The 14940-nt window shown below is 39.8% G+C and overlaps 1 protein-coding gene across 1 annotated transcript in view; it reads right to left on the bottom strand.

The window, feature by feature from the left end:
- Positions 1–3428: 3428 nt before the first annotated feature.
- The window catches only part of LOC123234214 (protein regulator of cytokinesis 1-like), a 38102-nt gene continuing 26590 nt past the window's right edge, over positions 3429–14940 (bottom strand). The window contains exons 11-15 of the mRNA XM_044660146.1: positions 14667–14762; positions 13233–13379; positions 11795–11905; positions 6844–6984; positions 3429–3494 (exon numbers count right to left, since the gene is read on the bottom strand). Coding sequence (XP_044516081.1) covers positions 3429–3494; positions 6844–6984; positions 11795–11905; positions 13233–13379; positions 14667–14762 — 561 coding nt within the window. The remainder of the gene's footprint in view (positions 3495–6843; positions 6985–11794; positions 11906–13232; positions 13380–14666; positions 14763–14940) is intronic.

Here is a 14940-nt window from a genome sequence, read left to right as displayed (position 1 = left end):
CTAAATGATTTGAGCCCCGGGCTCTGGCTTCCTTTCTTTTTTATCCTGGGCATCATCTTCCGCAATATTAATAGCTGTATCAATGGCCTAAAGTCTTCAAATCCAATAATGGGGCACTGACTCCACGCAGAGGCAAGGGATAAGAAAAGAAAGGAATAAGTAGTGGAACATTTGAGTTCTCACGGACAGCAGACTCTGTTTATATTGGAGATTTGGTAGGAATCTGGGAATTGCCAACTAATTGTAGGTGAGCAATTAAAAAAAAAGTCACATTCTAAGAGATGTAAAAAAGCCCAAAATAGGTTACATCCTCCCTCAGGAGTCTCAAGTGATGGCATCGTCACTACAATGAACAGATAAGGTAAACTGGCACTGAGCCACCAGCGTGCCAGACAATCGAGGAGCTCTATTCTAGCAAATGTGAAGGGAAGAGGAATCTTACATTAATTTGAAGAGAGGGACCTATATGCGTATCTCTGCCCGTGGTAAGTGACAGCTGTATGTGCAAAGAATGTAATTTGGTATCCTTCTGGCTGGAGAATTCTAATTCTACTTCCTGGATGAAGAGGAAGAATGAAGAGAGTTGTTTTAAAAAGCTGCGAAAATAAATAAGAAAAAGCATGCGAAGAGGGCAAGGAAAATCTTAGCTTGTATCGGGAGGCTGGAAGAATGTAACAGGAGGAAAGGCTGAAGGAGGACTACTAAACCTTGAAACTATGTAATATCTACGAGGCTACATGAGGGGAGAAGCTGAACCCTCTGAAAAGAAATCCTCTTCCTGAGGACGGACGACCTTGTGAATGCACAAACGACATTAGGAGGGAGGTCCTCCAGGGACGGTCGGAGGAAGAAGAGACATGGCGGAGTGGTTGATGGCTCCACTGGGAGATACCAAGGTCGCCACGTTTGACTTGACAGGTCTGTTAGAGGATACCATCTTCCTAGATCATTTATCTGAGACATTAAAGACGGTCTCTCAAGACTGGTCAAACCCAGCAACCACAATGTTTCTGAAAGTGGCCTAGTGACAAATAATGCCACCAGATGAAATCTAGAAAACATTGATAAGGAGTACAAAGTCCTATGCATGTAAATGAAGACTTTAGGGACATTGGTGATATTTTTATCACTGCTTAAATTAAAAGGTAGGGGCTTCAGAAGACAAAAGGAAACTTGTGAAGTGAACATTTATTAAAAATGATCTCTAAAAACAAGGCTCTGACTTCCAATAATAAATTCTTGGCAGAGATGGGAGAGGTCCTGGGTTCAAATCTGACCTCAGACATTTCCTAGCTGTGTGACCCTTGGCAAGTCACTTAACTTCCATTGCCTAGTCCTTACCACTCTTCTGCCTTAGAACCAATATACAGTATTGACTCTAAGACAGAAGGTAAGGGGCAGGTTTTAAGTTCTTGGCTAGAGAAGAAATATATCTAATTAGGTTTTTTTTTTTAATTCAGAATCATAAAGCTAGAAAGCATCTTAGTGGCCATCTACTCCAACCCCCAAATTTTTCAGATGAGGAAACAGAGGCCCAAGGACTTAAGTGACTTGCCCAAGGTCACACAGAATGTGACAGTGACAGGATTTGAAGCCGCATCCTCTGACTTCAGAGACAGTGAGTGCTCTTTCCACTGTACCACAGTGCTTCAAGAGGACTTTAAATGACAAGATCAAGCCAGATACCAGAGTTGAAACAAGTATAACCAGGAAGAATATCGTCTCAAAAAAAAAAAAAAAGAAAAAGAATATCGTCTCTATTGCACTCCCTAGTCTTCTCCGCTTCTAAGAGACCTTTTCTTTATTCAAAGCTCAGCACAGGTGCTAGGTCTTTTATGTAGCCCCTACCCCAAACCCCACAAGTTTAAAGTGCCCTTTCCCAACCTTTCCTTTGATCTTTCCCATGCCCCTACCACTCCTCCTCAATTTTATGTTTATTTGTGTACAAGACACACCTCCCTCCCATCCCATAAGCTACTAGATGACAGACTGTCCTTTTCTCTCTTTGGATCCCCAATGCCCATCAAAGAACCTTGAACAGAAAAGACACTTAATACACTTTTATTAAAGGAACTGAAACCAAAGAATACAGACTGCACTTAACTGAGCAGGTTCTGCCACAGCTTCTGCAGCAAAAGGGTGGCAAACCAAGGCAGAACTATCACAATCTGAAAAATGGGTCTCCTACCTCCATCAGGTCTTAGCTTAGCCTCCTCTTCTCTTACTAAAAATGAAAACAAATCAGCAGGTCTTGGGAAAAATCTACCATCCAGCACCAGGGAACAGAGAAAGTGACTGAACTACATCTCTCAGCCATTCCCTGTTTTCACTTAGGAACATGAAATGCTTTATGCTTGTGGCCCACTGGAAAGATGCTAGAGCTCTCATAGTTGGGGAGGAGGAAAAGGGAGAAGTCGCAAAAATGAGATGCTAAAGCAGAAGTTCTCAAGGTTTTCTTTGTCACAGGCCCCCTTTAGTAAGCTGGTGATGTCTACTGAACCCCTCCAGAATGTTTTTAAATAGACAAAATACATTGTTCCAAAGAAAACTAATTCTAATGCAGTGAACAAATTTGTAGCTGGATTCAGGAAGATATGAGTTCAAATCCTTCCCAGTCATTTACTATCTGTGTGTCCCTGAGCAATTCACTTAACCTCTCATCCTCAGTTTCCTCATCTATAAAATGGGAATAATAATAGCACCTATATCACAGAGTTGTTGTAAGGGTCAAATGTGATCATGTATTTAAAGCATTTTGTAAACTTCAAAGTGCTATATATAATATGCTATTATGATTATTCTTATTAATTTTTTCAAAATATTTTCAACCTCAGGTTAAGGACTAAAGAAAAAGCAAACAAATTGTTATTAATCTATGAATTAAAAATCAACACTTCCCACCTTAAAGACATTTATTTACACTATATTCAAAGACAAATCCTACAGAAAAATACCAACATTTTCTCTTTCACCAATATGTTAACTAGTTTTATTTTATTTTTTTAAAAACTCATCATTTCAACAACAAATGCTTATAAGGCACTTTATAACTTTCTTCCACAGAGCCTTGGAAAGTAGACAGATGTAAGTTATTCCCATTGAACAAATAAAAGGCCTAAGGTGCAGAGGAGTTAAATAACTTCCCCCACGTCACAAAGCTGGTACGTGGCAAAGGTAGGATTTGAACGCAGGTCTTCACACTCTAAGTCCCAGGCTTTTTCTATCACAACACAATCAAAGTAAATAAAACATTACTCTTCGTGGCTCTACCCCTAGGATGAGAAGCCACAGACACTTTGTGGAATCCAATCACTGGTGTAAATGCTTTCTCGAGTGAGAACAAACCTGAACTATAGGGATGTCAAAAGCACCCCAGTGTAAACACAGGGAAACCCACAGCTTGGTAGATGAAGAAGGTTCTTTCAGGATTATAGATTGGTAGAGTTGAAAATTTCTGAATTGTCAACCGATCTGGAGGCCTCTGAAAATTCTTGCTGTTGGGAAAGAAATAAAGTTGGTTGAGCAAAGAGGGTAGAAAGCACATTCGTGGCTCAGGCAGGGATCTGGCTCCCCGCTCCTAGCACAGTACATGCTCTCAGGGGTCCCAGGCTTTGCAGCCTGTATGGGGTCCCCCAATGGGACGCAGGGCAAGTGCCGGGCACTCGCATGGGCAAGGGCTTATGTTAACTCGAGGGCAATTACTCTGTGCCTCCAGACAGGCAGGGGAAAGAGTCATAGGCGCACGGGCCTACTCCAACCACGATTCCGTAAAACAGAAAGGCTAGTTTCTAATGAAAAAATAATGCACTGGGGGCAGCTCGAGGGCTCGGTGGAAAGAACACCAGGGCTGGACTCAAATCTGGCCTCAGACACCGCCTCTCTGTGTGACCCTGAGCAAGTCTCTTCACTCTGCTTCCATCTCAGAGTTGTTTCAAAGGCAGAAAGTAAGGGTTAAGAAAATAATAATAATAATTAATAATAATAAGCGGGCGTCCAAGGAAGCAATAAACACAGGCCAGAGGCCATCTCTGGAGCTGAGAGCTGCTGCTGCTTTGATTTGATCTCGTGCTAAAGTACACAGAATGAAAGACTTAAATAGGTGGCGTTCCACAGAGCAGCTAAAGCTGGATGAGGCCCCCCAAGGGGGTGGCCGCAAGATCCCGTGGAATAATTCCCTGAAGATGCTGGGATTTAACTTGACCCTGAAGGAACAACACGAGACCTCGGCTAACTTCTGACCTATGGATCGGACAGCTGCCAGGTCCTGGATGGAGCTGGCCACAGTGCCAGGAAGACCTGGGTGCAAGTCCCACCTTTGACACAGGCTGACTTATGTTCTCAGGGTTCTAGGTAAGTCTCCAAAAGCTGCAGAGAAGGGGCTGGCCTGAACTAGTAGTAGGAGATTCCCGTATCAATGAAACCATACCAAATTAATGGGTAATGGCTTTATTTACAGAGGCTTTAACTAAGCTTGAGCCTCGCTTCCTAAAAGTCCAAACCAACCAGCTCAGACAAAGATGCCCTCCATGATGTCGTGGCTTTTAGATGCTTCTAGTTCAACTCAATTCAATACATATTGCTTATGTGTCCATTAAGTGGTCAACACAGGGAATTAAGGACGAAGCAAAGAAACTGTAGCACCAAGACTGGAATGGATACGAGGAAGATCCAGCCCCCAACTGGATATGGGGATGAGGGAAAAGGAAAGGTGTCTAGAGATATCTCGGATGTTTTAAACCTGGATGCCTATAAGGTTAAGTGACCTCCTCAACAGAAATAAACAGTTCTGGAAGAGGGGTCAATTTGGGGGTAAAGAAATTAGTTTTATTTTGGATGCGTTAAATTTGAGATGCCTACAGGACATCCCGGTGATTTCCGGCAGGTGATACAAGACCGGAGTTTAGGACAGAGAGTAGGGCTGGATATAGACTTCTTTTAAAAACCCTTTCTCTCTACCTTAGTAACAACTTAAGACAGAAGGGCTAGGCAAACAGGGTTAAGTGACTTGCCCAGAGTCACACAGCTAGGAAGTGACTCCAGTCCCGGTGCTCTATCCTCTGTGCCACCGAGCTGCCCCCTGGATAGACAAATGTTCAAAATCATTTGCATAGAGATGATAAGGAAACTCCTGATGAAAGAAGAAAAAGAAAGAAAAGCAGCATCAGAAGGGAATTTTAAGGGCTCTCCATGGTTAGGGATTTGGTCATGGATGATGATCTAACACAGGAAACTGAGGTCAGTAAAAGAGAGCTGGGAGAGAAGAATTAGCACAAAAGCGGAAGGAAGAGAACATAGCACTAAAGAACCAAGTTTCTCCTAAAACTTTACTCCAGCACTCACATAATGGGAGACCCAAAGATCAATAACATGGATTCACAGACCAACAGCATCAGGAACAAAAGGAAGAATGAAACAGTGAGGCAACAATTTAGCAGAAATGGTAGTAATACACTAGCCAGAAAAGCATCCTCAAGGATGGAAAAGAATGGCATTCAACATATATTATTTTTCTTTATCTTCTTAATTAGTTTTATAACCTATAGGGCTGGAACTTCCTAGTAAGCCAGACGAGAAAGTGATAATGACCAAATCACATCAAAGGGCAAAATTTCAGTGTAATGCAAAATATTCCAAGACTATAAGAAGACTGGGAATGTGGCAGCAGAGTCAGGGCTCCATCACAATATATAAAAAGAGTGATCCAGCAATCCCATTGCATTTCTTTAGTGTAATGGGTGCCCTTTGTCTTCACATAGGAGTCGATGCAGCCCTCCCTGCATCTCCAGATGGAATACTTCGTCATGGTAAAGCAAAATAACTAAGCAAAAACATCTGCTTCAATGACCCTGATTGGCAATATATACAATATTCTATCCTAGTGGTCTTCCACCTCTCTGCCCTGAGGAGGAAACTATATTTCATTAGTATATGATTATTATCCATAGTTACTTCTTTATGCCATTCTTTGGATGGAATTCAGTCAGAGCGAGCTTGGGGAGGCAACCTTTACAAGATAAAACTGACATTAAGATGCTTTGGCATGTCTAAGCAGGGCTGAAAAATCTACATAAAATTGGAACAACGTGTTCCTACAGAAAACCAGATTTTAAATGTTAAAACTAGAGTTTTTGTTGTTGGTTTTTCTAATCCTAGGAGGCTGTCCTTGTGAGTCAGAGGGGAATGGTTCTTATAAAGCTAAACTCAGATGATAATGAAATCAACAGATATTATTCCATCAGTCTGAAAGAAAGGACATTCAAGGGCTGCCATATAAGCCTGACATCTGATGAGAAGCTGGAGGGAAATTTAGTTCTTTCTACCAAAAAAAGGACTGAGATGGTGACCAAGAACAGCACTAAAAATACCAGGAACCACTGAAAAAGGTATATAGGTTCTCTTCCTACAGCCAGCCTATCTCAGAAAGATTCAATTCTGAAGTTGTTTTTTCTCTTTTAAATTTTTACTAATTTTATATTTTTGTTTTTAAATCATCTTCATTTCCAAATATATCTTTCATCCTTCCTCTACTAAAAGAACCATCCCTTAAAATAACTAATCATCTGAAGCTGACAAGAGATGGATTCCACATTCAAAGTCGTCCCATCTTTGCAAAAAGGCAGAGACGGATCTTTTCTCGTCTCTTCTTCAGAGTCAAGCATGGTCATTGCAATTACACAGCATTCATTTTCCATTTTCCCTCTCAGAAGTTAAACTGCCAACTTCGTTTCTGCACACAGCTTTTCAGTCCCAGAGATGGCATTATGCGTCATCAGGAGACTACCCATCCTGCCCTGTCTCTGTGTGTTCCCCAAAAGCAGGTAGACAATAGAAAAGGTGGATTACCGCAAATGCAGAATAGGTTCTGGCAATCGAATTAATCTGGAAGTTTCTCTGGAGTGAGGATAGCCGAGAACATCCATTATTCAGAATTGTCTCATCCAATTCAAAGGTTCTGTTGGGATCCTGTGGGCTGGCATTCAATGTCTTTTGCACCAGGGAACCAATATTCCAGGATGATTGGCCAAAGGAAGCAGAAGAATGAAAAACAGGTGAGCATGACTAAAACATTTTAAAAAGAGAGCTGCCAGGTACGGTGGCAGTAGACGGAGCACTGACAGGCAGGCCTGAGTCCTTCTAAGAAGGGCTACCATTAACTGGGCAGGTCCCTCATGAGACAAGGGTCACTTGACTTCCCTGTAGCTTCCTCGTCATAAAAGAGAGTTATCTGCCCTACCTCAGCTATACGGAACTTGTTGTGAGGCTCAAATGAATTAAAAGGTGAAAATATTAATAAACAATATTCATGTGTATTTAGGTATCCTGCTCCCCATTCTGTTGTTTAAAATGAAAATTACTGGAAGACTGAAATTTTACACATAAAAAAAGCATTATTTCATTTCTCCCATCATTCCTTCAGATGTTCTCCCTGCTACCAATACACTTCTATCTTTATTTGTCTTTTCCCATTTCATTGATCAGTTCCCTTATGGAGAAAGGGAAGCAAAATAGGAGTGGAATAGTTCTGCTCCTTCCTCGGTTGTCTATTAAAATTTTCCCATGAGAAAGGTGAAACTCTTTTTGAATTTTTTACTACCTTCAGCTCATTATTCCAGGCTTTACTGCCTAACAATCTAATAAGTCTGCACCATCCTCTTTTAATCATCTTTTTTAAGCTTAATATTAAACATTGATATAAATAATTAAATCTTGCTTAGTAATGATTTACATTTTAATGAATTTCAGCACAAAATATTAACACTTTTTTTAAACCCTTTTTCCCAAGTCTCTGTATCAGAATTCTTTATCCATTCAATCTTACCATTCTATCTGTGGCCTATCTATCTCCTCTCCTGCCTACTCAAGCAGACCAAGAAAATACAAAATGTTTTTAAAATCTCCCCTCCCCCTTTAAAAAATCTAAACATATTAAACTTTGCTTATTCCACCTTTTTATTCACTAATCACTGAGATCCAATGTTGAAAAATGGAAAATTTAATATTGAAAAATAAAATTGAAGCTTTCCCTCCCTCCAGAAAACTGACAAGTTTTGTATAAAATGTTAGTGTACTGAGATAAATTTACAATCTAAATTGGCTTTTTTCAGGAACAAAAATTATGTTCCACATACAGGTTCTATGATAAAATATTCACTATATATAATGTTGTCAGTAGACTTGCAAACGAACAAACAAATCTTGGCTAGCAGCTGGCATGTCTCATTGATACCCAAAGAACTTTTGAAGTTTGAAGCAATCTTTTCATTCAGAACAAATGTGCCATGCCATAGTGTGACAAATTATGTGACTCTGAGACACTGACAGGTAAGAGCTGCGTAGAAATTATAAAATCCACATGCAAAGTAATTCTGTACAAAATGCATTGCATGCAAAGGCCAATTGTGCACTGTTAGGAAGTTGTATAATAGAGTTGAGGAGACAGCATAATAAAGTGGGAAGAAAAGTATCAGAAACTAAGAGCTGAGGCTTAGTCTTAATTTTATCACTAACTAGCTGTGTGGTTTCAAGCAATTGCTTTCCCTTCTCTTGGCCTCAGTTTCCTCACCTAGAAAATTAGGAAACTGAATAAGATAAACTCCATGGTTGCCTCAAGTGAATTCAACAAATATTTATTTAATGCCTTAAATCATACAAGATAGATACCCTGCTAGATATAACATCCTGCCAGGGATAAAGATGCATGCAGCAGTACTTACCCAAAAGCAGCTTACGATAGCAAGGGAGGGAAAATATGAACACAAATAATTGTAATATAAATTGTAATGTGATGAGGGTATAGGAAAGGTAAAAAGTGCTGTTAAAGATCTCAGCAAAGACAGATCATTTCTAGATTTGTGATAAAGAGAGATAAAATCATGGAAACCTTCACAGATGAGGTGATGTGTGAATTAGACACTAGCAAATGGGAAAGATTTCATGAGGCAGACATTGATGTAGAGGACAGAGACCAGTAATGTAGAGAAAGCTGCCCAGTGTGGCAGAAAGAACACTGGGCTCGGAATCAGAATAAAGCCCTATTTCTCCAACATTTAGTTGTCGTGTGACCATGGACAGTCACTTGACTTTCCTGAGCTTCAGTGTCTTTGAAGTAGACTGAATAAATGAAATAGGTTAGAGAATAAAGTAGAAGTAGATTAATCCATTCCTGCATTATTTAGGAAACTGACCTAATCCCTTCAGGAGGCCAAGCAACCTAGGCAAATGGTGGGTCAGAGTCATAAATCCCCCCTTCAGATATCAAAAGGACACCAGTACAAACAAATGGGTCAGGATGGAATACAAGGGAAACACTCATAGTTAACTGGGGATGAGTGTTTAGGTACCTACAAATAGGTTAGGATAGAATGTAGGGCAAACATAGAGTCAACTAAGGTTGAGTGTTTAGGTATATGTGAAGAGTAAATATCCTAGTTTTAATATCCTAAAATAAAAATATTACTACCAAGGTTTTGTGATGAGTTGTGTCTAGACAAATAAGAACCTGGATGTGAAAGGGAATAGCCTTGTATCATGTAAACCTATATAAGCTGTATTGTAATGTTAGTCTACACAGTTTTCCACTAGGGGAGACTGTCCCCGCTGGTAATGATACTAATTTTTCTCTTTTCTCCTTCTTTAACCAATAAATAATGGTTCCAATTATTGAATTTCTGGGTGTCTGGACTCGTGTTATGAAGTATCCCACTTCATCTTCATGTGTAAAATCGGACGTGCTCAGATCAGTAGAGAGGAAAGGCCAGCCTTGGAGTCACGGAGACCTGGATCAGTCAGGCTTGTCGCTTAACCTCTGAGTGCTCCAGGCAACTGCCAAAGACTCTGGAGTTTGCTGAGGTGCCTCAGTGGGCAGGAGTTTCCACAAGATTCAATCATACATCTGGATCCCTCCCCTTCCCAAACAATAGCCTTTACCAGCATATCTCATAGGCTAAAAATATAAAATGAAATAATAACTATAAAGTGATTTATAAACCTTAAAGTATCACATAGATATCAGTTATTAGACAGTCTATAAGAGTCTAGACAAGAGGTGATGAAGGACCAACCTAAGGTGGTGGCAGTAGGAATGGCATTGTGAAGACATTGTAGAAGGAGCCTTAACAAGAACCAGAAACCACTGAGATGAGGAAAGAAGGCAAAAGGGAAGGACAAGTCCAAGGCAGGACGATGCTCAAACCAGAAATTGGGAGGCTAGTGAATATCATGGTTAATGCCTGCAGAGTGTTGCCAGAGGGGTACACCAGCAGGCTTTTAACAGTCCTGATTTATTCCATCATGTTTCTCCTCCATCAGGCTTCTTCTCTCTCTGGCAAAATGAGAAGCAAAATGTACACATCCCCTCTACCATGAGAACCGAGCAACTAATTGTCATTGTTTCCCTAAACCAGTGATGGGCAAACTACAGCCCGTGGCCAGATGCGGCCCCCTGAAATGTTCTACCCGGCTGTGCGACATTATTCCTAATCTGATGAATACAATGAGTAGGACAGAGTGAAAATTTGGCGAAAACAAGGAAGAAAAACCTGACCAAAATTTACCAAAGTCAATGAAGACCTAAATTAGGCTTTCAAAATTACTGGCTCACAGAATCACCAATTAAGGACCTAAGAGGTCATCTAGTCCAACGCCTTCGTTTTACAGAGGATGCAGCTGAGGCTCAGAGATGTTAAGTGACTTGACAATGATCACATAGTTAAAAGGTGTTAGGTAGAAATGGAACTCAGGTCTTTCCTGGGTCCAAATCCATAGTGTCGCCAGTTTTTTGGATTTGTTTGTTTTTAAGGGAAAGGAAGATAGAGGAGATAGGTCAGTTGGTGAATGTTATGTATGGGCATATGCATACACAGGCAAAGAAAGATGTAAGTGAAGAGATAGTGGAACACACCAAAAGAGTTGGAAGACAGTCACGTTCCTAGTGTCTTGGTCAGTTAGTAGAATCATGGAAAACAGTGGTCTAATCCTGTGATGGACAAACAAACTACAGCCCACAGGCCAGATGCGGCCCCCTGAAATGTTCTATCCGGCCACATGACATTATTCCTAATCTGACGAATACAATGCGTAGGATACAATACAATGAAATTTAGAAAGAATTGCCTTAGAAACCGACTGTCAGAGGAGCATTTCCTTTCCTTTGGCCCCCTCTTTAAAAAGTTTGCCCATCACTGCTCTAGTCGATTAATACAGCATGATGAGACAAAAGCCATTTCAAAACCCAGCTGGTAGAAGTTAACTGAGAATTTCAGGAAAAGCACTAAGAGTCTGCAAAGACTTTCATCTATTTCTAATCAAATTAAAGTACCGTTCATTAGCAATTATAAGGAGTACCAATAATATGCTCAAAGGAAAACAATTTCTTCTAACTAACATCACTCAGCTGTGTAGGCCTGGAAGGACCTCGATGGCAGCAGCTTTAGTAGGAGGTAAAAAAAATCTTGGCTGTTGCCACCATCTCCCCAGTGCGACTCATTAGTTCCTGAAATCAGCTGCCATCGCATTCATCACTGTTACAATTTATTTGTTTTCTATCCATTCCCCAGACTTCAAGATCCGGCACATCAGTGTGGGAGAACTATTTCATGACGAGAATGTTTAGATTAATTTAAGCTTCTTTTATGTAGCATCTCAACTGGAAGTTATCTGAATGGAAGCTACAAAGTGCCCACTCATCATTACCTTCAATCCAAAGCAACGCAAACCCTACACAGAAAAAAACAAGAATCTTTTCTTGACTAGAGTCCAAGAGCCAAGAACCCTACCCACCCCAAACCCTGTTTACCTTGATAATTCTGCCTGTCATTTTGGATCCCAGGCCTTCCCTCTTGCTAGGAATTTTAGATGCACAGCCATAGAACATTTCGACTTCTATCTGTTGATTCTTCTTTAAATGCTAAAGGAGAGCCAGAAGAAACAGAATATCACAAAAAAAGGTTAGAAATGATATAGGAGTGAGTGGAAGATGAATTGAAGGGCAGGCCTAGAAATAATATTGATAGAAAGATAAAGCATTTATCAGGTGCTTATAATGTGCCAGACATTGTGCTTATTTTTTTTTTTAACCTGATATCAAGGGGGCAAGCTGAGTGACTCAGTGGATTGAGAGCCAGGTCCAGAGACAGGAGGTCCTGGGTTCAAATCTGACCTCAGACACTTCCCAGCTGTGTCACCCTGGGCAAATCACTTAATCCCCATTGCCTAGCTGTTACTGCTGTTCTGCCTTGGAACCAAAACAGAGTATTGATTTTAAGATGGAAGGCAAGGGTTTAAAAAATCTGATATGAAAATATACAGTAACAAAGAACTAGAAACATCCCCTTTGGTGGGGGAACAGCTAAACAAATTGTGATGAATTCAATGGGTATTACAGTACTGTGAGAAATGATAAATATTGGAGCAGCTAAGTGGCTCAATGTATAGAGGCAGGCTTGGAGAAGGGAGATCCTGGATTTGAATTTAGCCTACTAAGACACTTCTTAGTTGTGTGACCCTGGGCAAGTCACTTAACCCTAACTGCCTAGCTCTTACTGCTCTTCTGCTTCAGAAATGATAGTTGGTACCCATTCTAAGACAGAATGTATGAGTAAAAAAAAAAGATAAAATGGAAGGAAAAATAAAGGAAAAATGTGAAAGATGTCTATAAACTGATGCAAAGTGAAGTAAGGGCAAGCAAAAAAACAATATACATGATAACTTCAGCAACATAAATGGAACAACAACAAAGCAAAGCTAAATGCTGCAACATTATGAACAAGGTTAACTTCAAAGAGGAGATAGGAAGGGAACCTTTCTCCACATCTTTGCAAAAGTGAGGTATGATGGTGTATTGCATTGTGGCTATCAGATTTTTTCAGTATGTGGTTTAGTTTTGCTGTACTGGGTTTTTTCCCTTTAATTTTTTCATTACTGAGAGTTTTGGAAAGGAGTTTGGGGAGTGATGAATATATAGGAATGAAAATGATTAAAAAAACAACTATCAATAAAAATTTATTTTTTTAAAAAATCTAAAATCAAATCTTTAAGACAAAAATAAAACAAAACAGGACAGAAACAAAAACAAACAAACAAACAAAACCAAAAAAACCCCCAGCAACTGAAAGCCTTGGTTGGCTTCTCTATCACCAGAGTTCCTAGCAGAAATATTATAATACAGTTCATTATTTGAAAAAACAAACAAAACTTACTATTTTTCCTCTTTCCCTGTTTTTATTCAGACTTACTCTTTCCTGCTTGGCTTTCTCTTTCTCCAAACGATGTATCTCCCACTGTTCAGTCACATACTCCATGAATTTCTGCCCATTCACCAAGAAAGTCTTTGAATGCTCTTGTTCCCACAGGTCAATCTGTTCTTTCAACTCCTCTTCCAACTGGGACCAAAATAAAGAGAGGTTACTGTCCCTAACTCTTTGACACAATGAAAATCCCAGATTTGTTTCCTCAAATGAAAACTTCTGTTCAGGAGCTTCCCTGAGGTTTCTCTAGCAGGAACATGTAACTCATAGCAAAGGACGTCCCTATCAGTGCCTGGACTGTTCAGATGCTAAACTTAAACGTCGGGTTCATCCATAACACATTGCAAAGGAATGAAAACCCACAACCGTTCACAATTTATAAAAAGTTCCCACTTTGATGGTCCATGGTGCTACAGTACTTATTTCTTAATCTCATGCAACTGAAATAAACTCTGAGGCTTAAAAAGTAGCTAGAGATGGAAATGCTAGTCCAAGGATCTTGGGAGCATCGATTTAAAAAAAAAAAAAGAGGGACTAGGAATCTTTGGAGCTAAAGATCCTATCTTAATATCTCCCTCTCAAAGATGTACACAACTATTTTTGTTATATACATAATTTCACAATTAGTATTTTGTAGAGGAAAATGTCACCATGTTCAAGATTTATTGGTTGAACTTCTGTACTCAAATCAAATCTCTCTCCATTAAAGTACATCTTCCACTCATCTAACAAAGTTTTCCTTAAATGTGATTCTATATCATTCTCCACAGTTCAAACGACTATTAACTACAAAATAAAATGTAAAATCCTGTTTGGCTTTCTAAGCCTTTCCTTACTTCCTTTTGAATCTTTTTATGTCTTATTCCCCTCCATGCATTTTATGATCCAGTGACACTTGTTGGTGTCACATAAAACATTCCAGCTTACAACTCTGCATATTCACTGGTCATGCTCGGTTTCCTGAAATACTCTTCTCTTCCCTGTCTCTACTTCATGGCTTTGCTGGCTTTCTTCAAGTTTCAGTTAAAATACCAGCTTTTGCAAAAAGCCTTTTTTTCTCTGGTCCTCCTTAATATGTTCATGCTCTGCCCTCTGAAATCACAGATCTCATCTGCATATGACTGTTTGCATATGGTCTCTTCCATTAGACTGTGAGTTCCTTGAGATAACGGCCCTTACGTCCAATTGACAACCAGAGGCCTGGATGGGAATTATTTATGTAAATTAGACAAAATAAGTAAACCCAAGGCTCTCACAAAGGTGAGAAGACTCATCCCTGAGCTAGGCAGAGAAAGTCTGCCCCATCTCCAAATGTTCATCAACATTAGGTTATTATAAGGGAGACATTAGTTATAGAGCAAAATCTTCCAAGAGTATGATTTTCTGGAATTAGGGACCAACCAGCCAAAGACATGACACTACCTTAAGGAAAGTTTTTTGAAGTTTGGCTCTTTGTTTTTCCTCCTTCAGGAGGTTTCCACCACGATTCATAAAACGACTTGGATCTGAAGCTTTCCTCTGCAAAGACAATTACACTTCAATTAGAGCCAGTATTCACAGCATAGCAAGAGTTTAGTTCCTTGGAAATTCCTTAATCTCAAAGAGCTATACTCAGAAGGAACTAGAAAGGAAGGAAGTCTGATGTTTCTTCCCCATTCTAATGTTCAGTTATGGCAAAATGAAATCCATTATTAAA

The sequence above is a fragment of the Gracilinanus agilis genome, chromosome 2 (assembly GCF_016433145.1).
Source record: "Gracilinanus agilis isolate LMUSP501 chromosome 2, AgileGrace, whole genome shotgun sequence".
Lineage (NCBI taxonomy): Eukaryota > Metazoa > Chordata > Mammalia > Didelphimorphia > Didelphidae > Gracilinanus > Gracilinanus agilis.
Note: the sequence above shows the minus strand (reverse complement) of the source record. Positions and strands in the feature narration are given on the sequence as shown.